Raw genomic sequence first — 20,871 nt, 5'->3', positions numbered from 1 at the left:
GGGCGGGAGGGGACAGAAAGGAGGGTGAGGGGCTGCCGGGCCGCCGCCTCCTCGCTGTCTCTCCAGCACGGATCTGGAGACCGAGTTCTGGGCTGGGGCTAGGTCCCTAACTCGCTGCGGGACTTCGCCTTTCCAAGCCTCCGTTTACTCTTCTGAAGAGGGCTGGACTCTGATCTCGGCGCCCCCTTCCTGCCCTTTGATTCTGGTTCTTTGAGCCCCGCTACGCGATCCTGGGAAGGAAAGACATTCTCTGCCGCGGGCGGGCCGGAACGGGAGGGCCAGGAAAGCCGCATCTGTGACATGGATTATATTTATTTAAATACCTAAGTAAAAATTATTTTCGTTTTTAAAAAAAAAAAAGACTCCGACTCCCCAAGCTCGGGCTGGAGCTTGGAACGGCCAGGTGGCCGATGCAGAGTGGTTCCCTCCAGCACCTGCCGCTTCGTTTCGCTCAAAAGTTCTCCACGCCGCTCCCGCAGGGCCCTCGCACCTTCCTCCTCTTCCCAGCGCCCCCGGCCGCCTCGACAGCCCCCCTGGCGGCTTCCCGGAGCGGGGACAACCGGCCGGTGGAGCTGGCCGAGGCAGAGGTCCCCGCAGGCCGCGCAGCTTGGTTTTGATCGATGCGACGCTGGCGCCCCGGGCGGGCGACTCCTCCTGGGCAGGGCGGGAGGCGGCGCGGCGCGCAGGGTCTGCAGGAGCCAGGCCTCCCGCCGCGGGGACGCCCGGCCGCCCCGAGAGGGAGGGGCTGCGGGAGACGGCGGCGGGGAAGCTCCGCCCCCGGCGCGGTATAAGTGCTGGGCCCGGCCCGCGGCGGCGGCAGGAGCTGGTTCTGGGGCGCCCGGCTGGGCTCGGCGGGCCTGTTGCGTTTCCCACCTGCTTCCATAAGGCTTTGCCTTTCCAACTTCAGCTACAGTGTTGGCTAAGTTTGGAAAGAAGACAAAAAGAAGACCCGGGGCCGTTTTCTTCCTCTTGTCTTGCCGTAGTAGTCGTTGGGGTCTTCTTGCACAAGGTGGCTGTGTTTTTAGCGGTGCTATCTCCAGTTCCTTGCACTCCTGTTAATTAAGCTCCTCGGCAAGAGCAGCAGCAGCAGCAGCAGCAGAAGAAGAGCAAGCGGGGGTCTCCTGGTGTCATGACCAAGGCAAGAGATCAAAACCGCCAGGGAGGATGCTGTGGTGAGTTGTGTTGACCGAATGCTTGCGGTGGAAACACAGGTTGGGCGTTGGAGACAAGCAACTCCACACAGGTTTTGGAGGAACCTGGCTCCTCTACTAAATGCTTTGTAAAAGCTCCTTTGAATCATCTTTTAGGGAGGGTTAAAGAAAAAGGGAAATTGAAGGTGTGGGAAAAATGGTTTGCACACAGGCGAGGATGAAATAGACTGGGCAGTTTGGTTTGCCTTGTGTAAAAAAAAATAGAAGCATGATGAAATAAGAGTTTCTTCACTGTTTGTGAAGTTATGCAGTTATTAACCAACAGGTCATGCTGAACTGAAGTGAATGGTATTAAGTAAACTAAATGCATTGGTTCGTAGGTGACTTGATAAAGTGAACCACGCAGTAGTTTTTAATAATCGTGTTTTATTAAGAGCAAATAGGCAAGCATTCTAACCTCAGCTCATTCAACTGACTAATTTGCTTTTTATCATCCCTCCTGTGTGTCTTTGCAGGATCCTTAGAAAACTACCTGACATCTGCAAAATTCCTTCTCTACCTGAGTCATTCTCTCTCTACTTGGGTAAGTGAAAATGTATAGTAATTCTTCTAGCATAGTTGCACAATTTCTTATTTTCTTTCATTAGGGCCAAATGCAGGAAGCCAACTTCCAGTTTTGTCATGCAGTTAAAGAAATCATCCAAATACACATGCTAAAATACGATAAAAGTTATTTTCACGAAAGATATTCTCCCATGAGGGTTAGTGAATGCTATTTAATATCAGGTTATCATACTTTATATGGATTGGCAACTATATAAAGATAGGATTAACAAGAACAGGAATATTTGAATTATTTATAAAGGTATATTTTATTACGAGGCTTAGTAAATGGTCATATCTGCTACTAAGAATGGTCGGATGTCTCATATACCTTCTGTTCTTTCACATTTTAAGGTATTTTTCTGTTGTCTTCTTTTGTTAAAATTTAGTTCCAACATGCAGCACTATGAAAATACAGGAGAATGATGGGGTGACTGACTTAGGTTAATAATAATATTCTAATATTAATTTAAATATAAATGACCCCAAGAACACATATCTGAATGACAAAAATCCTGGTTTTTAAAAATGTTATCTGTAGTTAGATAATGTGTGGGGCATTGCAGGCTATCTTAAAAACCATCATCCAGTGAAAATCAGCAACTAATTCACAATTCTCCCTTCTGCTCCCTGCCATGTGGTCTTTGAAGAGTCCTGGTGTTTCTATGGGTTCTCATCAGCTCCCCCCAAAAAGGAATAATCCCAGAATGGTGCTGGATGTGTGTTTAATTTATGATGAGTTGAATCTTTAAAATGAAATAGTTGTTCTTATTCTTTAAAGGCAATAAATCTGAGTATATTCTGTTCATGCTTCATATATGATATTTTAAAAGAACCATAAATAAGGAAAAAGAATTTTGAGAGTGAATTTTTTGAATGTTATTTTCTTTTTAAATTGGAAGCTTCCACTGGGTCATTCCTAAGAAATGAATGGAAATCATGTATGAAAAAATCTATACCCTAAACCCTTGGGGAATTTATTAAGCTAGGTTATTGGCTCTCTAAGAAACAATTCATAGATGACTTTTTAGAAAAACAAGCTCCTATCTTCCCTCAGACTTACACAGGGATGACTCTGCAAATATGTGTAAACAAAGTGGAGCTGGTATGAGTTTGTTTCAATTCCAGTAGGCAACGATTCTAAGTAGAAACCATTAATAAATCTAAACCAATAATTTGTTCTAACAATTCAATTCAGAAGGTATTAAGTATTAAAAAGACCAATAACAAGTGATGGAAATAGTATCAGAAATTCTCAGCCTGTGGTCTGGGCCTAGCTCTTAGAGGAAGAAGGTGCCTCACTTCCAAATACTGATTAAGTTTAAGGTTTATGTGACCTTTGGTTATTAGGTTGGAAGGCCAGATTTGCCAAAAAATAAAAACAAAAACACCAAAAAAGGAACTGTGGTTATTTTAGGAGAATTTTTTGTCATGTTAATTAAAAGTCCCACAAGAAAGTTGACGGATACTTATCCTAATTTTACAGTAAGTTGAGCAAAGGGAATTCTTGTGAGAAAGGTGGATTTAAAAAACAATAGCAACTATAACCATATAAGGTTTAGTGGATTTTTACTTCTCACTGCAAAGGAGTGCAAAAGAGGAATGCCTTCTAACACTAGGTAATTTTGCTTTTTGTCTCTGTGTGACACTCTGCCTGATTTTATTACAACAGAATATATATGTTTATGTATACATATATGCATATCTATCCATACCACTGCCAACCTTGCCAAATTATGATTTCCTACATTCTGAACATAGGGGCATTAGGGTAGAAGGTTATCTCAGGTTAGTTTGTGTGAGGTGGAATGCTTTCTATTTCTGAATTCACTTCTGTCTGCTGATGGATCAATACATTTTACTCTGTACTATCAGAATACAAAGTAGTGTAAGAAGTAGATCCTGTTGTCAAGAAAGTTGTAATATTATTTAATATGGGCTTTAAAAAATGTATCTAATTGTGAAAAGATAATGGTGTAAGGCAGTGAAAAAGAGGGGCTAGTTGCTTATATTTATGTTATTTTATGGATTGACTCCATCGATACCCCCCATTGTGTCTGCATCTCTCCAACCCTCACTTCCCGTAGGCCTCACTTCTCTACTCATAGAGGCCTTTGTCACTACTTCACACAAAATGCTACCTTCCAGCCCCATCTTACTTTATTTTTCCTCACGGCACTCACCACCACCTGACCTGTGCAAGATTTGTTTTTGGTTTCTGCTCCCTGGAATGCAAGCTGCATGAGACATGAACCGTGATCCTTCGGCACCATAGAAGTTCTAGTGCCTGTGATTGTGTCGGATACATAGTAGCTGCTCAATAAGTATTTATTAAGTGGATTGATAACCTTGATCAATCATTCACAGATACTCAGTTGTCCTTCAGCTCTCAATCCAATGGGGGTAGATAGACATGTAAACAAATCATCAAAGTGTGGTGGGAGCATGCGGGAGGGCAGGAAATGGAAGGAAGGAAGGAATAGGTGGGTTTGAAACAAGGAAGGATTGGGAGGGCACTTGGTCACTGTTTACTTAGACTTTAGCCAATGCTTGGGCTTTTAGTAAGCATAGAATCTATAGTTTTTTAAGGCCTAAGCCCTTTGGAAATTGGGGTAACTAGAGCAATTTTATCCTTCTCCATTAAGGAAATGGTGTGCTATACAGGAATAAGCAAGAGAGAAAACTTCCATTTAATAGCACTTGTTTTGATGGCCTGCTTTAGAGGACTCTAAACCAAGTTCTTTTGGGAAGAAAAAAAAGAAAGAAGCAGCAGTATTATAATAGTATTTCTTAAACCTTATGTTAAGAAAGAGAAAATCCACTCACAGAGGCAGCCTGTCATTTGGACCATGTATGTGTTTTTGTCTTTTCCTTGGGAGCTATTCAGAGGAATGGAGATTAGGATAAAGTATTTCCCTCCATTCCTCATCCCATTTTATTCTAATCAGATCTAAATTTGCTTTTCTTGTTAAAGATTGACAGAATAATTTGCAATTCTTATTGACATCTTTGTCTGAATATATAAATTGTCTTTTGATTGGTTTCAAATTATATGCGTATTAACAAATTTTTAATTATTTAGAGCACTGGTGTTTGAAACTGAAACAACTGCTAATTGATTTAAGTGAAAAATCTTCCTATTATCAAAGCAAACATTAAAAAAGATGTCTCAGAAATATTAATCGTGATACTGATTATCCTCAAACTTCTTATACATTCATGGAATAAATCTCATGTACCGGAACAGTATAGTTGATAAACCGGTCTAGGTTTTTGTCACATATCCTATATTTACTTACTCTCCATCTGAGATCCATTGCACATCCACTCCTTCGTTGGTTCCTCAGTTACTTGTTATGCACCTGCTCTGGGCTGTGCACTGTGCTGAGGGTTCAGGGTGCTCACATTGCAGACCATCAAGTGAGAATCAGTCTTTCAAACTTGGTGCTAATTACTTACAGCGTTTTAATGTTTATGTGACCATATCTACCCCATCTCCCAAGGTTCTAATCTTATGTTAATTTTGAGTTTGGGTCCAATATTATATTCTTAATCCTCTACACCAAGGTTTTGAGCGGGATAATTCTTCGTTGTGGGGTACTATCCTGTGCATTGTAGATGTCAGTAGTATCCGCCTCCTCCATCTCCCTGCAATTTCAACAACCCAGATAACTCTAGGCATTGCTAAATGATCCTTGGAGGGTAAAATCACTCCCAGTTGAGACCTGCTGGTCTATATGAAGTTTATTGTAAATGATTGCTAGTATGCATCAGTTTAAGTTTTGAGTGTCTAAGATTGTTGTTTTGGCTCTATTACATTTTTAAAATCATTTGACCAACGAGGATAGCACTTTCCTTCCAATATATGAAATTTATCATGAAGATGTTAACAGACTTTAGGAAGAACTAGGAGTGTAAGTAGTTCCACACATTGTCAAATCTATAAGGAACCCGGCTTGGGAATTTCCTGTAATGATTTCCAGAGATACATTGTGATAGAACATTGTTGTCCTTCTATATGTTAACCTCAGAAGTCAGTATTGGAGCCTAACCTCTTGTTACAGATTTCTTATATGTTAGTTTACCTGACTCAGAAGTTTGTGTTAAAGTTACACCACATTTTGCAGTAATGAATTCCAAAATTCCCTATATACTCAGGATTCTGTGTGAAGAAATAAGTAGTTTTAAAACCCATCAGTACTAAAATGTTAAAATAACTACTTATATATTTAGGCTTATTTCTAACATCTTCGTTCATACAGTGCCAGAATTTGCCCTTATTGATTTCCTCTCTCTGATTGCTTTGCTATTCTATGACTTTGAAATTTATTACATAGAGCATAGATTTTAGAATGTTACAGGTAAAAAAAACTCTAGAGATCATATAGTCCATACCTATCATTTTATAAATTGGGAAACTGGCTTTTTTTTTTGGCATTCAAGGTATACTAATATTTGTGAACTGTACTGTAATATAATTCTGGTCCATTAGCAAACTACTTTATGCCTCTCAAATCAGGTTACGCAAATTCCAGGCCTAGGGATGACCTGGCACACAAGAGAACAGGTTTTGTCTCAAAAAGCTATCTTGGGTCTGGAAACTACATTTTTTTCTAGAGTGATAAGGAACATGCGTGTTTCATTAATATCATGCTTTTTCAAGTTTACTTAGTAATTGGGCAAGAATATTTTCCATTGTGCTGGGATGAACAGTTTTAACATCTGACTAGTATTCAATCTGTAGAGTAATTATTGACTTTGAAAGTCTCACAATGTAGCCAGAAAATGCCCTGTTGATAAAGAAGCAACTTCCTGAGTACAATTGACAAGAAACTAAAAATGTTTCATCAAAACATTTTCTTTTCTTATTCAAGGGAGATCGGATGTGGCACTTTGCAGTGTCTGTGTTTCTGGTAGAGCTCTATGGAAACAGCCTCCTCTTGACTGCAGTCTACGGGCTGGTGGTGGCAGGGTCTGTTCTGGTCCTGGGAGCCATCATTGGTGATTGGGTGGATAAGAATCCCAGGCTTAAAGGTGAGTGTTGTTATGTAACTGAGCCTTTGTATTCAAGAGACTGGTGCCTGAGCTAGCTCTGTAACAGAGGGAATGACCAACTAAGAGAGAAACCTTTGTGACTAACCCAGTGAGGTCTGCACACCCAAGGGGCTTCAGTGGCAGCACCTCTGGATTGAGGGTTCTGGGGCTCCTGTACAAAGTTGGGATGCCAGGACATTGACCTAATACATTTTTTTGTGTCTTTGGCTGTTCATAAATTTCAAATGTTAATGATTAACATTGTAGCACTTTTCTGAGAACAATGTTAAACATTAAAATTTGCTTAACTCTGGCTTCCTTTCTAACCATAACATGCACTGGAATCTTTTCAGTGTGATGTTCCTGGGATGGTTTTGACATCTGTCCTCTGGATACTGTGTTTCATATAAGGGTGTGTGTAAAAGAATTGAAGACTCAGTATAGACTCAAAGGACTATAGCTGAGCCTGGATCACAGAGAGCTAAATTAAAATTATTTTAGGGAAAAAGAAGAAATAATAATATGTTGACATTTATTCTAGAACGTTAATGCTGAAATCATTCTGTTTTACACAGGAAAGAGAGCAAGTGAGCAGTTCAGTTATTCAGAATATATGGGCAATGTGGATAATCATTCAGGGTAAATTTTTCTTGATCAGTTGATAATACCAAGACCTGGCCATGTCTGTTTTAGATGTTGGGGAAGGACTGAGATATCATTAGTTTCTTTCAGTGCAGAATGACTGCTCCTGGATACAGAGAAACAGGATTATCAAATTCTAGGACTTGATACTGCTAGATGGTGAAGATGAACATTTTTGTGTTTTGAGAACGAGTAGACCAGAACACATACAGAAAAAAGTTCTGTATCCTAGAAAAAAATCCTAGTTATTTACATCATTATATATAGGGACATAGGACTATTATATGTAGAAACCTTTAACCATATGATTGTTGAGCACTTCAGTGATAGGTTAGGAAAGAATGTTGAGTTGGAAGAAGAGGAGTATGATGGGGTAGCAATCTCTCACTTACCTTACATAATCAACTTGTGTCACCTTGCATGAAAAATATTTGCTAACGTCTCTAGGCTGAGTTCACCACTTCTTCCTCTGTGCTCCCATGAGGCTTTGTTAATATCTCTGGTATTGCTCTATAGTTCACATATCTTTTCTTCTTCTGGTCTGTGGGGTCCTGAAAGCTAAGAACCTCGTCCAGTTGATATTTAATCCTTGTGCAATGAATAAATGCATGAATAAGGGCTGAGCCCGTGGCGCACTCGGTAGCGTGCTGCGCTAGCAGCGCGGCGACGCTCCCGCCGCCGCGGGTTCAGATCCTATATAAGGATGAGCGGTGCACTCCCTGGCTGAGCGCCGGTCACCGGAAAAAAAAAAATAAAAAAAATAAAAAATAAATGCATGAATAAATAAATGAATGAATGAGTTACATGTTTGGATTTTATTTCAGACTTTCAGAAAGCAGTTTGTTTTGTCTTGAGTCTTTGGTATGACCTTACAAGCCAGGGTGAGCTTTACTATCCTTGACGACAAGAGCTATAATTATACTTTACATATGCAACTCTCTGTATTTTTCAAAGTGCTTTCATAAGTATTTTATTTGAGCATCATTATGATCCCATAAAGTATGAATACAGGTGTTACCATTCTCACCTTTTAGACATCGGTGTAAGAGACATTAGGTATCCTGCCCTAGATCATCTACCTAGTGAGTAACAGCAAAAAGACTATCAGGTGGCCTTACCTGTCCTTACTCCAGCACTTTGTCTATGTTGGCGCTTCACTCTAAGAGAATTGGCATTATCTGTGATGGAAGATATAGTTTAGGATTTTTGTAGCAATGGCAAATAGCCTTAGTATGTCAAAAGAAATACACAGCTTCTTTATTCTTGGCAAACTTTTTGCTTTTCTTTCCTTTTTATCTATACTATCTTATCAGACTTAGCCTACCATGTAGGAAGTTATGGATTCCATAACTTCCTCCTTATCCTCCTTCATAACCTTCTACATGTTCTTCTTTTAACTTAAGCAACAAAGAGCCGAAAGATGGATCTTATCTGTGTAATAGTTCTGTTTATGATTGTAAACTTTCAAGAGAATAAATTAAATGAAAATATTCTTATTATGAAAGACTTCAACTGACAGAAAAAATTGCGGGTACTGCATCATTTTGTTTGCAAATTTTACTGGTCTGGTGTGATCTGGGTCATGCTGGGAATAGTTGAGGCAGGATTTACTTCAGGAAGAATTTTTTTTCTGGTGGTAATTATGCATATGCGTTTATGTAGTAGAATAATGATGTATGGATAAAAACAGTCCCACTGAGACATTTTGGTGTAGTGAACACTTTGTTTCTTCCTCTGTACAGTGGCCCAGACTTCATTGGTGGTACAGAATGTTTCAGTCATCCTGTGTGGAATCATCCTGATGATAGTTTTCTTGTATAAAAATGAGCTTCTGACCATGTACCATGGATGGGTTCTTGTAAGTTTTCAACAAGATTCTCGGTGGCAGGAAATTGAACATCTGGTGGTGGTAAAGATGCAAATGCTTCAAAGTTCGGGAGCATTGTTTTTGAAAATGTGACCTTTTAATATTGATCTCTATGTCTACTATATGCCCTATAGTTTGTTCACTGTTTTTTTCTATTTTGTCCATAACAAACACTCATTAACTATTGTTTGAATTTAAATTTTGTCCTGTTGATATTTAATGGCATTTCTAATAGTATAATTCAGTTGTTAGTTTTCAGCAATAATTTGTTCACACTATATAAGAAATGTTATCCACATATATATTAATCAGCCATGATTGTGTTCCTCCAATAACAATTGTTATTTCCTTTTGGGGATATCAGCAAGATAACTTCTCACACTATAATTTTATGATTGCTTGATGGAAAAGAGGAGAGGGATGGGTCTGATGGAAAACAATGGATTTGATGTCACTGTTGAATCTTCTTGTGTATATTTGGATTGATATTATAGAATTTCACAGCCAGGTAGGACATTAGAAATCTTCAACTCTAGTTCCTTCATTTTATTGATGAAAAAATTAAGACAAAGTGAGGTTAGTTGATTGCTCATTGTCATGCAACTAGAAAGTGTTGGAACTCTGACTTAAACACAGGTCTTCTCAATTCTCCTTCAGTGTTCTTTTTAAATGATATATTTGTGGGAGTAATATTAAAAACCACCACTGTGTTAACATCTTGTGATAGCTATGTCATGTAGATGTTCACATGACTATTATAATTTTTGTATTATTTGTACTAGAGATGATATAGATTAGGACAGTATTAGCCCTTTAACTTGACCATAGGTATTTATTGTTTCATGCAAACATAGTAATATGATTTCTTTGTAAATGAATTATTATGCCACTAAAGACCATTTTAAGTAACGTTACATATAGTGAGGTAGATACAGTGTGGTAATCTGACGTTTTAACCTTTTTCTTGTAATTCCTTAGACTTCCTGCTATATTCTGATCATCACTATTGCAAATATTGCAAATTTGGCCAGTACTGCTACTGGAATTACAATCCAAAGGGATTGGATTGTTGTTGTTGCAGGAGAAGACAGAAGCAAATTAGCAGGTAATTTGGTTTTCTCTTTCATATAAGCGGGTATGTTAGGATTCACCTTAAATCAGTGGTAATAAATAAGGTTATAAGCCTTTTGTTGTTCTGGGTGTTTTTTAAGAACAATAAATTGAAAGCATAGTTTTTTCTTATTGTCAGTCTTGGTGCCAAGATTTACCTCCCTGTTATGAAGTTAATTGGTAAGATAGTTAACTTTTCTTTTATTCTATGCAAACATGGCAAATGGAAGAACATTTCTTTTGAGCTTTTTGTTTTTCTTTTTTAAAATTCTGTTAACTGTTTCACTCAGAACAGTGAAACCTTGACATGAGATTCTACAAGTCATACCTATGGATATTATTACTGGTACTTATCAATCATGCTATGGATATTATTCTCTTCAAACTAAATGGAAACAACTTAATCATAGAAGAGATTCTAGAAATTAATTCCTTCTACTTTACAGTTATAATCTATAATCTTTATTACATTATGCGTGATATAATTGCTATTACAAATTCTTAAGAAATAGAGGACAGAGTATAGTTTTAAAGAAGCTCACAATTTTAGTTGTTCATTGGTTGTTCATCGGAAACATAGACAAGTGGCCAAGGAAAGACTGAAGAATGCTTACAAAGCAACATGTCCTATTACATCAATATTACTTGTGCTCAGAATAACCTCCCTCACTTGGTATTGTCTGCCTTCCCCCCATATAACACATAGACACAAATGGGATTGATTACACCTGGTAAAGGAAGACGGGTACACCTGCCGTCCAGTCACAGCAGCTGAATCAACTCTGCTGGTCATTAAGATAATGGGTATTACCAACACATTACCCAACCATACTGACAGACAAGAAAACCATTCTTGATGACTTAAAGGGCTTATCCTAGGACACAGGAGGCAAGATTATGTGCTGCGGTTATCAAGCAGCTTTGTTCGACTGGACCATGTGGCCGAAGAAGGAAAGATAGAAAGGAGTGGTGATTGAAAAAGAACAAAGTCTGCAGAAGGTCTAGAAGAAAAAGAATTTGCTTGAATCATCACTTCGTGGTATTATAATTAAGATAAAAATACCACAGTGATTTTATAGGATGGTGTGCGCTTAGGGTGAATTTAGCACATGTGAGTCTGTACTGCAGGAAATTCTTTCTGGAGTTAAAGTTGTGATGCTTATTAATCTTCTGTGGTCATTTATAGTAAGGAATAATTCCATATCTCTTTGTTATATTGAACTAGAAGATAAGGCTTTGTCCTTTTTTGTTTACTTTCTCTTTTTAACATACTATTTTAAGTACATAAAATTTGTCTGTGTTTTAAAATTTAAAGTGTCCTACAAAATGATATATTTTGAAAGTAGATTGCATATATTTTCTGGAATGTATTTGGGGAAAAAGTTGGCTTTTTAAATGATTTTCTTTCACTCACCTCAATTTCTTAACTCATTTTCACTCTTTAAAGTCTGTTAAAGAGAAAGTTACTCAGAATCTTTAACTTGTCCTAATATACAAATAAATTATAAATACAAAGATCCCACATAACTTTGGATCCCACATAATTTGCCAGAAAGATCCCAAAAAGTTATGTGAGATTTCTGAATGTGAAGTGATATCTCAGAATAGCAACAGCAAAAATACGAGTGGCCGTTTGTGAGCTGTCCCTCTTTATATTATGAATTATTGCAGAGTGGAAGAACCTAGGCCAACCAGTCTAGTTTTTTAACTTCTGGAGTTTCTTAAGTTTAAGAAAGGAAGTCAGCTGTCTGTTGAACTCTCGCTCACTGTTAGCTTTTCATGAGTGGTGCTCTTTCAGTTCCAGCCAGCAATGGGGGTTGACAGTCTAGTGAAAGAAAACCTATAAATGTGTTGGCTTTCCTGAAGTTTTAACCTTGGCATTTGTGTTAATTAAAAACCATGTTTCAAAACAGGATACAGAAACTTCTTTAGTTCTGAGGATCAGCAAGTGTCTAACCATGGATTTTTGGTGCCATTTTTTCTATAAGGCAGAGTTAAAGGAGAGCAGAGAAAAAGGAGGATAAAGGAAAAATAGAAGAGAGAATGGGAAAAGTACATCTAGAAGGGACTCCAGCTGCTGCCTTGGGTTCCTGTGAGGTTGTGTCTCTGTACACAGATGCACCTACTCCAGTCAGGAATAATTTATGTTTACACAGGCTGATTTTTAATGTTGTTGGCAAAGACTGTCAGAAACCCAGGTAGGACACTGGACCAGAAGGCTTCACCTGTGTGTGTTGTGTATGTGTGTGCAAAGGGCGAAGGGGAAAGGATGTGCATGTAGAGAGTCAAGGGGTGAGATGGGTACTGATTGCTCCTATATCCTCATTCCAGTGTTTCTTGATTTCAGAGACCATTTTAAAATTGGAAGGTGTATCACTGAGGTTAAAAAACAGGAGCAATTTTCCCTGGCAAGGTTGAAAAGTGTTAGAATTTTAGAGGCATCAGGCCAAAATATTGCTGATAACCATCGAGTTTAGAAAGCTCCAGAAAAGACATTGTTTTTGACAAAAATATTGTTAACTGATCTGTTCACTAATTAGGTACTTATCAGGTACTTGGTTTAGTATTTTATTAAAACATTCTCTTGTGCCATGAGCCTTAGCCTGTCTGATCAGTCTGAAATTCACTTCCTTTTCCCAGACTTTTTACTCCATCTATCGCTTTATTTCCTTCCCTATTTCCTATGCGGAGCACTCTTTATTAATATCTTCTGAGGTTTTTCTTGCCCACCATTCTAATTAAAAATCTGCCGGTCAGCTTTATAAAGTACGGCAGATAAATTTCATGTTTGACCTCTATTGATTAAAAATTGATTTCATATTTGAGGTAGACAAACCTGCTAGCTGCTACAGTATTTGCTCAGCATATCTTTTCTTAAAATTTTTCTTCTGTGAGATGGAATATACCTTTTATAATAGAAGTAGTTATTTTAACTCACCTTCTGTGCCACAGCTGTAGTTGAAAACAGTTAAATTGGAATCAAATGAGCGCACATTTGTGTGTTTATGTAAGAATGAATATAAATTTGTAAAGAGCTTATGTTTGCACATGCAGAAGACTGATTCTGTTCTAGCCTGTTGCCAGTAAAATGATTAGGCCTTTAAAAAAAAATTGTTTAATTCATTCTGCCTCTGAAAAATAAATGCTGTTTTTTCTCATTCGTCATAACACCTAAATATTATTAACTTCCTAAGTATAGTATAAAATATAGAAATTGGTGACATTGGGAAGCTCCATGAGCACTTGAAAACTGAAGTAGTGAAAGAGTAGCAAATAATTTTAATTAAAATAATTTTTTTGGTTGTTTTTCTGGGGCTTTTAGATCCAAGTATATATGTTCTTTAGTTACTTGCTTTTTGGATTCAAATTATTGACTTATCTGGGTCAATTCCACATTTCTCTGTTGGCATATGAGTTGGAAACTTATTACGGGGGCAGATGGAAGTTAGTGAAGCTTCTGCAAAGATGGTCATGTGTAAGATCAATGACTGCTGCCTTTGTATCTCAAGCGAAAGGCCAAACATGTCAAAGTTCTCTTGTTATCATGTAAGCATTATGCATTCACAGAACTAATCAAAAAGTAATTGAGGACCAGGAAGAATTAGAGAAGGGATAAAGGCAGTTTTCTGTTGATGTACTTATTAGTCATGTATTGCTTTTCCCCTTAAGGTGACCCAAATGAGTGTTGTCTCAATTTTTCACTCTGCTCTGTTGAGATAGGGAATGAGAATAGGTCATTTTCTTAACTCCCTCTCCTTTATTCATCATGTCCTCTATTCTGACTCGGGTATACATTCCCGTGGTCGAACTCTGGACCTTGTCATCACCACTAAATCCTCCCCTTTTATAATCTCAATCTTAGGCATCCATATCTTGAACTACCCCCTCCTATCATTCCAGCTCACTCCATCACTACCCTGGCCCCAACAATCCTCCAGTCTAGTTTGCACCTACAGGTCATTAATTTGACTGCCTTTTCACCCCCTCTCTTATCTCCCTTTCTTATCCAGCTTAATTTCAAGGTCAGTCGTGATCACATGATCACCTCTTAGTGTATACCCTCAGCTCTCTCAGCCCCCTCTCCTTATATCACCTTATAAGACCTTGGTTAAGTCCAGCTCTCCACAATAGAACATGGCTGGAGAAAAACACACGGCCCTGCTCAGTGTTCTCACTTAAAGTTCAGGGCCATGGGGGTCAAGTTGGCACTTTTATGCTGCCAGATGATCACACGGTTTTCTCTGGTTCTTCCTTCTTCTACTCTCCCAAAGGATTGTTTCACATTTTCTCCTCTCTCCTCACACATTCAGGACCTTCTCCCCCATCCTCACTTTCACTGATGACTTTGCTTTATATTTTATTGAGAAAATGGAGGAAATGAGAAGATAACTTCCATGTGCTGTCATTATCACATCTCTTCCTACCTGTCTTTGAAGCCATAGACATGGCCTCTACTCTTGTGACTACGGATGAGTTTTTGTGCTCCTGTCTAAGAACTACTCCTCCATGTATGCCGTAGATTCAGATTACATCCCTTCTCATGTACGTGTCGTTCTAGTCAGCATGGAAACATACACTCATTTGCTCTTTTTAAACATCCCTGTCTTTACCGCAGTTCTCCTGCTGCCACCCCATTTCTTTGTTCCTCTTTTTAGCAAAACATATAAAAAAGTTGTCTATTTCCAATTCCTTTCTTTGGTCAGGACTTTGCTTTCCATATGGCCAGGGGTCAACATTCACATTGCACTCCAGGGGGTGGGACTCATTAAAATATAACATAAGTGGTTTCCCCTGGAGTTGGCACCAGTCTCTCAAACCAACTTCAATCAGGCGTTTGCCCTGACTGCTCCCCTCTTTTCAAGGTCACCACTGTCTTTCATGTGACCAACTAATGTTTCTTCTCAGAGCTCATCTTTCTTGACCTATCAGCAGCACTTGACACAGTTGATTACTCCGTTCTCTTTGGAACACTGTCACCTCTTGGCTTTAGGACACCACACTCTCCTGGGTTTACTCTTCTTATGCTTGTTCCTTCTTACTTTGCTGACCTCTAAATATTGGTGTGCCCAGCACTCATTCCTCAGACCTTGTCTACACACACTCCCTTGGTGATCTTATCTGGTCTCATTGTCTAAAACTCAACCCACTGATGACTCCCAAATCTGGCTCATATGTCTTCCCTAAACTCTAGCCTCATATATTTAACTGCCTGCTTGACATGGCCTCTTGAATGTCAGTAGGTCTATCAAAATCAACATCTTCAAAACCAAATGTTGTTCTTTTGTGCCAAACCTGATTCTTCTGAATTCTTCCACTTCTCATGGAACTTACTTCCAACAGTTGCCCAGGAAAAAACCAAAATCTTAATATCAGCTTTGATTCCTCTCTTTCACACCTGTATGTAATCTGTTAGCAAGTCCTCTTAATTCTACCTTTAAAGTATATACGGTATCTATTTCTCCCCATTTTCACTGTCAGTATCCCGGTCAATGCCACCATCAGCTCCCACTTGTCACCTTGCTTTTGCTCTTGTCCACCACCCCCCTCTCCCTTGCTCTATAGTCTTTTCTCAACATAGCAACCAAAATGAACCTTTAAAAATATGTCAGACTATGCCATCTCTGTGTTCCAAACTTTCCAAAGGCTTCCTGACTCATTCATTGTAAAAGTCAAAGTTTATATAATGTTCACAAGACCTTACATGACTGGGCAAATGTCCCTTTCCTCTCTGATGTCATCTCTGCTGTCCTCTTCCTTCCTCACTCTGCTCCAGCCCTACTGATCTCTCTGCTATTCCTCTAACACTCTGGCCTGCTCTGCCTGCCCCAGGACATTTGCATTTCCCTCGGTCTGGAATTCTCTGTTTACTGACATCCACGTGGCTAACTCTGTTGCCTCCTTCCACTTTAAGTCTTTGTCGTGATGCTCTTTTTTTCAGTGAGTCCTTCCCTAACCTCGCCCTGTTTAGAACTTGCCCCCCAAGCACTCTCTATGCCTTTCTTTCTGCTTTATTTCTCACCACAGTCTTTAATGAACATCTGACATATTTTATCTTTCTGTCTGCTTGTTGATTTATTATCTTTCTTTTCTTATGAAAATGTAAATTCCATGAAGGCAGGGAAGGATATTGTTTTCTTTATAGTGTTGAGAATGGTGCCTAGCTTATAATAGTCACTTAATAAATATTTTTTGAAAAATATGAATGTAGAGTCACTATTCATTTTAAAAAGGTGATATTAGACTAATTTAGAGAATCCCAAGGGAATCATGAATTTTGAGGCAAATTTAGTGTGACTTGATCCAAACAAAAAGTGTTTTTCTAACAAAATGGTTTTCTCACAGAGTGCTTGTAGAAATTCCCATTTTAGGAATCTATACTCTTGGTTTACAACTTTGTATTATGTGAGTAGGTAGTCTTTCTTTTGATATATTTGTACACATACCTGCGTCTTTCACCTACTTCTGTAGACATGAATGCTACAATACGAAGGATTGACCAGTTAACCAACATCTTGGCCCCCATGGCTGTTGGCCAGATTATGACGTTTGGCTCCCCAGTTATTGGCTGTGGTTTCATTTCGGGATGGAATTTGGTGTCCATGTGTGTGGAATACTTTCTGCTCTGGAAGGTTTACCAGAAAACCCCTGCTCTAGCTGTGAAAGCTGCTCTTAAAGTGGAGGAAGCTGAAATGAAACAGCTGAATTTACACAAAGGTAAACCGAACATAACAATTAGTCCTTTTGTTCTGATGTTCAGACCTTCAACGTTGATGAAGATCAAAACTATTTTGAATTTATATTGGGTTTCATTACCAGTGAACTCCTGGATGAGGTTAAATATATCACTTTGGTAGGTGAGGCAAAACCAGGCTTTAGAGGATCCGGGGAACAACTCTGGGTTGAACCTGCTGTGGTTGGAATGGGACCCCAGCCCTTTTCCTTGGTGTGAGCAGTAGGCACAGAGGGGAAATTAATTGAGGGATGGCTGGCCAAAGCTGAGTCGTAGGAATGGGAAGAACAGTGGCGAAAAAAGAGAACAAGAATATATGTAGAGGGGAGTCACATGGACACTTGTGGGACAGTGGAAGGGAGTGAGGACGTGAAGACGGGCATTTCTCAAGAGAAGAAGTTGGGCTTCTAGGTAAATGGAATCCTAATAAGGCCCCAGAAAATAAGATGCTGTGTTTTCCCAGACAATTTTTATATTTTATGTGATGAGTTTTTCTGCTATTTACTTTGGTGGGAGTAGAATTTCTAAGAGAAAGGAGAGGAAAAAGAAGGAGAGAAAAACAGATGAGTAGTATTTTGTTTAACAAAAATGGTACTTGGAGATTGTTCCTGGGCTAGAATTCTTAGATTATTAGTAAAAGAAAATACATATAGTATTTTGGTTAATGTAATAACCAAGGATACCAATGGGGGAGGGAAATAAAAGAAGAAAAAATACTAAGTAAGATAATTGGCTTTTCCCCCTACTGCCCTCCCCCCCCAAATAATAATATCTCTTATTAACAGATACTGAGCCAAAACCCCTGGAGGGAACTTGTCTAATGGGTGAGAAAGATCCTGACATCCATGAGCTTGAACATGAGCAAGAGCCCACCTGTGCCTCCCAGATGGCTGAGCCCTTCCGCACCTTCCGAGATGGATGGGTCTCCTACTACAACCAGCCGGTTTTTCTGGCTGGCATGGGTCTTGCTTTTCTTTATATGACTGTCCTGGGCTTCGACTGTATCACCACAGGCTATGCCTACACTCAGGGACTGAGTGGTTCCATCCTCAGTATTTTGATGGGAGCATCAGCTATAACTGGAATAATGGGAACTGTGGCTTTTACTTGGCTACGTAGAAATTGTGGCCTGGTTCGGACTGGTCTGATCTCAGGATGGGCACAGCTGTCCTGTTTGATATTGTGTGTGATCTCGGTGTTCATGCCTGGAAGCCCCCTGGACTTGTCTGTTTCACCTTTTGAAGATATCCGTTCTAGGTTCATTCCAGGAGAGCCGATTACACCTACTATAATACCTGCAACCATCATCACAACTGAAATGCACATGCCAAACGGGTCTAATCCTGCTACTATTGTCCCGGAGGCAAGTCCCAAATCTGTGCCCATAGTCTCCGTCAGCCTGCTATTTGCAGGCGTCATTGCTGCTAGAATTGGTAAGAAATCTCTTCTTGTATATTAATGAACTAAAGTGTCTTTTTGGAATGTGGATACAGAGAATTCACCAACAAATGATCTGAAATATGCGCTATTTATCTTTGTGTATATAATCCAGTCTTCAATTATGACATTTTTATTTTATAGTTTAAAAAACTGTATTTTTGTGTGTGTGTGTGTATGTGCATGTACTCAAAACATGTTCAGGGCTTGAAAATTTTTTCTAAATGAGTATCTTAAGTATTACTCTTAATGTAATTTAATTTTTAGAAGATACTAGATATCTAGTAATTTAGTAATTACTAGTAATTTAAAGTCTTTATATTGCTATAATTAACTATAATTTAGGAATATTTCTATGGTACAACATAAGAAAGATAGTGCTTTATTTATTTTTTTTTAAAGACAGGTTAATTAGAAAAAAAAATTCTTCAAAGGTCCTGTCTAGCTGATGTGTATTTATTATATGCTTTACCACATGAATGGATTTTATAGCCCTGGAAGGAAACATAATGTAAAGACTTCTTACAAAGCCAAATTTAAATAATCATTAATAGAGTACTGATGATTTATCTCTGACCGAATTCATGCTTGAAACCATATTTATCTGGTAATAAAAAGCAGTTCATTAATTTATCAAAGACATTAGTATTCAAGCAAGACAGTTTTATTGTAAGGGCTTTCGAACCCAAGCAGTAAATGAAACAATGGTTTAAGGTTTCCTTATACTTTAACCATTACCATGTCATTTAAACTTTAAAAATACTAGTACTTATAGGATTTGTTATGTCTGATTTCAGAGTTTTGCTTTTGTAGTATGAAAAATCACAGACAAACAGAACTAAAAAGTTTGTAGATCAGACTTACTGTCTGTGGCTATAAAAATCATTTCTTGAAGCCACTAATAACCCAACATTTATTAATTAAAAATAATTCTTTAAGGCAAGGCTGTGATAAATATATAAAGTGACAAAGGTATTAAAGCTACAACGTGTATTTTGCATATGTCAACAGATTTTTATATATAAATCTGACATGTATGGCTATAAATTAAAATCCAATCTTAAAAAAAATCTTTTATTATAGGTCTTTGGTCCTTTGATTTAACTGTGACACAGTTGCTGCAAGAAAATGTAATTGAATCTGAAAGAGGCATTATAAATGGTGTACAGAACTCCATGAACTATCTTCTTGATCTTCTGCATTTCATCATGGTCATCCTGGCTCCAAATCCCGAAGCTTTTGGCTTGCTCGTATTGATTTCTGTCTCCTTTGTGGCAATGGGCCACATTATGTATTTTCGATTTGCCCAAAAAACTCTGCGCAGCCAGCTCTTCATTTGTTGTCCTGATGAAAAAGAAGTCACCAACGAAAATCAGACTGATACATCTGTTGTCTAAGACAGTTTAACTGTTGCTGTCCCTGTTACTAGATTGTATAGAGCACATGTGCTTATTTTGTACTGCGGAACTCCAATAAATGGCTGGGTGTCTCTCTCTTTTTTACCACAGCTGTGCCTTGAGGGCTAAAAGCTATTTAGGAAACCTAAGTCAGCAGAAATGAGCTGGTTAATTTCACTTACATTTAGCCATGGGGAAAAAATATATAGAAAAACAGTTTAAATATGGAGACTGTAATGATAACACTGATTTCCCCTGTGTTTCATGAGTAGATAAAATTTTACGTCAGAGTGGTTAGTCATGTGAATTAAGTTATTTGGCAGATATTTATTATCTGTACATCTGTACTAGAATTCAGATATGTCAGTTTTCCCTAAAACTCACTCTTATTTGAGTCTGGTTAATCTACTTTATTTGTATCTTATTCTCAGATTTATTATAAAAATAAATTCTTCTCCAGATATGAAGATTAAAGTTTGATAACCATTATTATCCTTATAGATCCAATTGAAGGGATTTACATAAATGTGGAAAAAATTAATAAGGTTCATGGTTCAACTTCAGAGAGCACCTTTGCATTTTTATTATCAGGGTAGGGCAAAATATTGTATTAAGCATGTGTAGCAATTCATAAAATGACTATCATGTAAGCTTCAGGTAGATGCAAAGCTGCAAAGTAGATTTATAACACAGTGAATACATAAAGATTTCAAATATGTCAGTAGTTTGGCCATAGAAACTAGAAGCTAAAAGCCACACAGAAGGATGAGATGCTAATTATACTCACGCCACTATCATTAATGATCTCTATCTTAGAATATGAGGGAGTAAGCCTTTAGCCTGGCAAGTTATGTGTAGAAAGAAAACCTAAACTTGGAAAGGTTTTGTTGTAGAAATCAT

The 20,871-nt window shown here is 38.3% G+C and overlaps 1 protein-coding gene across 2 annotated transcripts; it reads left to right on the top strand.

The window, feature by feature from the left end:
• The first annotated feature begins 808 nt into the window (after positions 1 to 808).
• On the top strand, positions 809 to 20,187 carry SLC40A1 (solute carrier family 40 member 1). Of its 2 annotated transcripts, XM_063113306.1 has the most exons (8): positions 809 to 1,172; positions 1,667 to 1,734; positions 6,629 to 6,788; positions 9,173 to 9,288; positions 10,276 to 10,402; positions 16,876 to 17,121; positions 17,923 to 18,570; positions 19,658 to 20,187. In XM_063113306.1, the coding sequence occupies exons 1-8, from the start codon at positions 1,130 to 1,132 to the stop codon at positions 19,969 to 19,971; spliced, it is 1,722 nt and encodes a 573-aa protein (XP_062969376.1). In that variant the 5' UTR covers positions 809 to 1,129; the 3' UTR covers positions 19,972 to 20,187. The 2 variants fall into 2 exon arrangements, with proteins under 2 accessions (XP_062969376.1, XP_062969377.1); XM_063113307.1 differs by lacking the exon at positions 16,876 to 17,121.
• The last annotated feature ends 684 nt before the right edge of the window (positions 20,188 to 20,871 follow it).

Source organism: Cynocephalus volans, chromosome 1 (assembly GCF_027409185.1).
Source record: "Cynocephalus volans isolate mCynVol1 chromosome 1, mCynVol1.pri, whole genome shotgun sequence".
NCBI lineage: Eukaryota > Metazoa > Chordata > Mammalia > Dermoptera > Cynocephalidae > Cynocephalus > Cynocephalus volans.
The sequence above is the reverse complement of the archived record's forward strand: the minus strand, read 5'-3'. Positions and strand labels throughout refer to the sequence as shown.

What these genes read in the sequence shown, in the direction of transcription:
- SLC40A1 (XM_063113306.1), top strand. Translation starts at nt 1,130, where the DNA reads ATGACCAAGGCAAGAGATCAAAACCGCCAGGGAGGATGCTGTG. An exon ending in AGACAGAAGCAAATTAGCAG is followed by an intron (nt 10,403 to 16,875) that starts GTAATTTGGTTT and finishes CTACTTCTGTAG; the next exon opens with ACATGAATGCTACAATACGA. An exon ending in CGTCATTGCTGCTAGAATTG is followed by an intron (nt 18,571 to 19,657) that starts GTAAGAAATCTC and finishes CTTTTATTATAG; the next exon opens with GTCTTTGGTCCTTTGATTTA.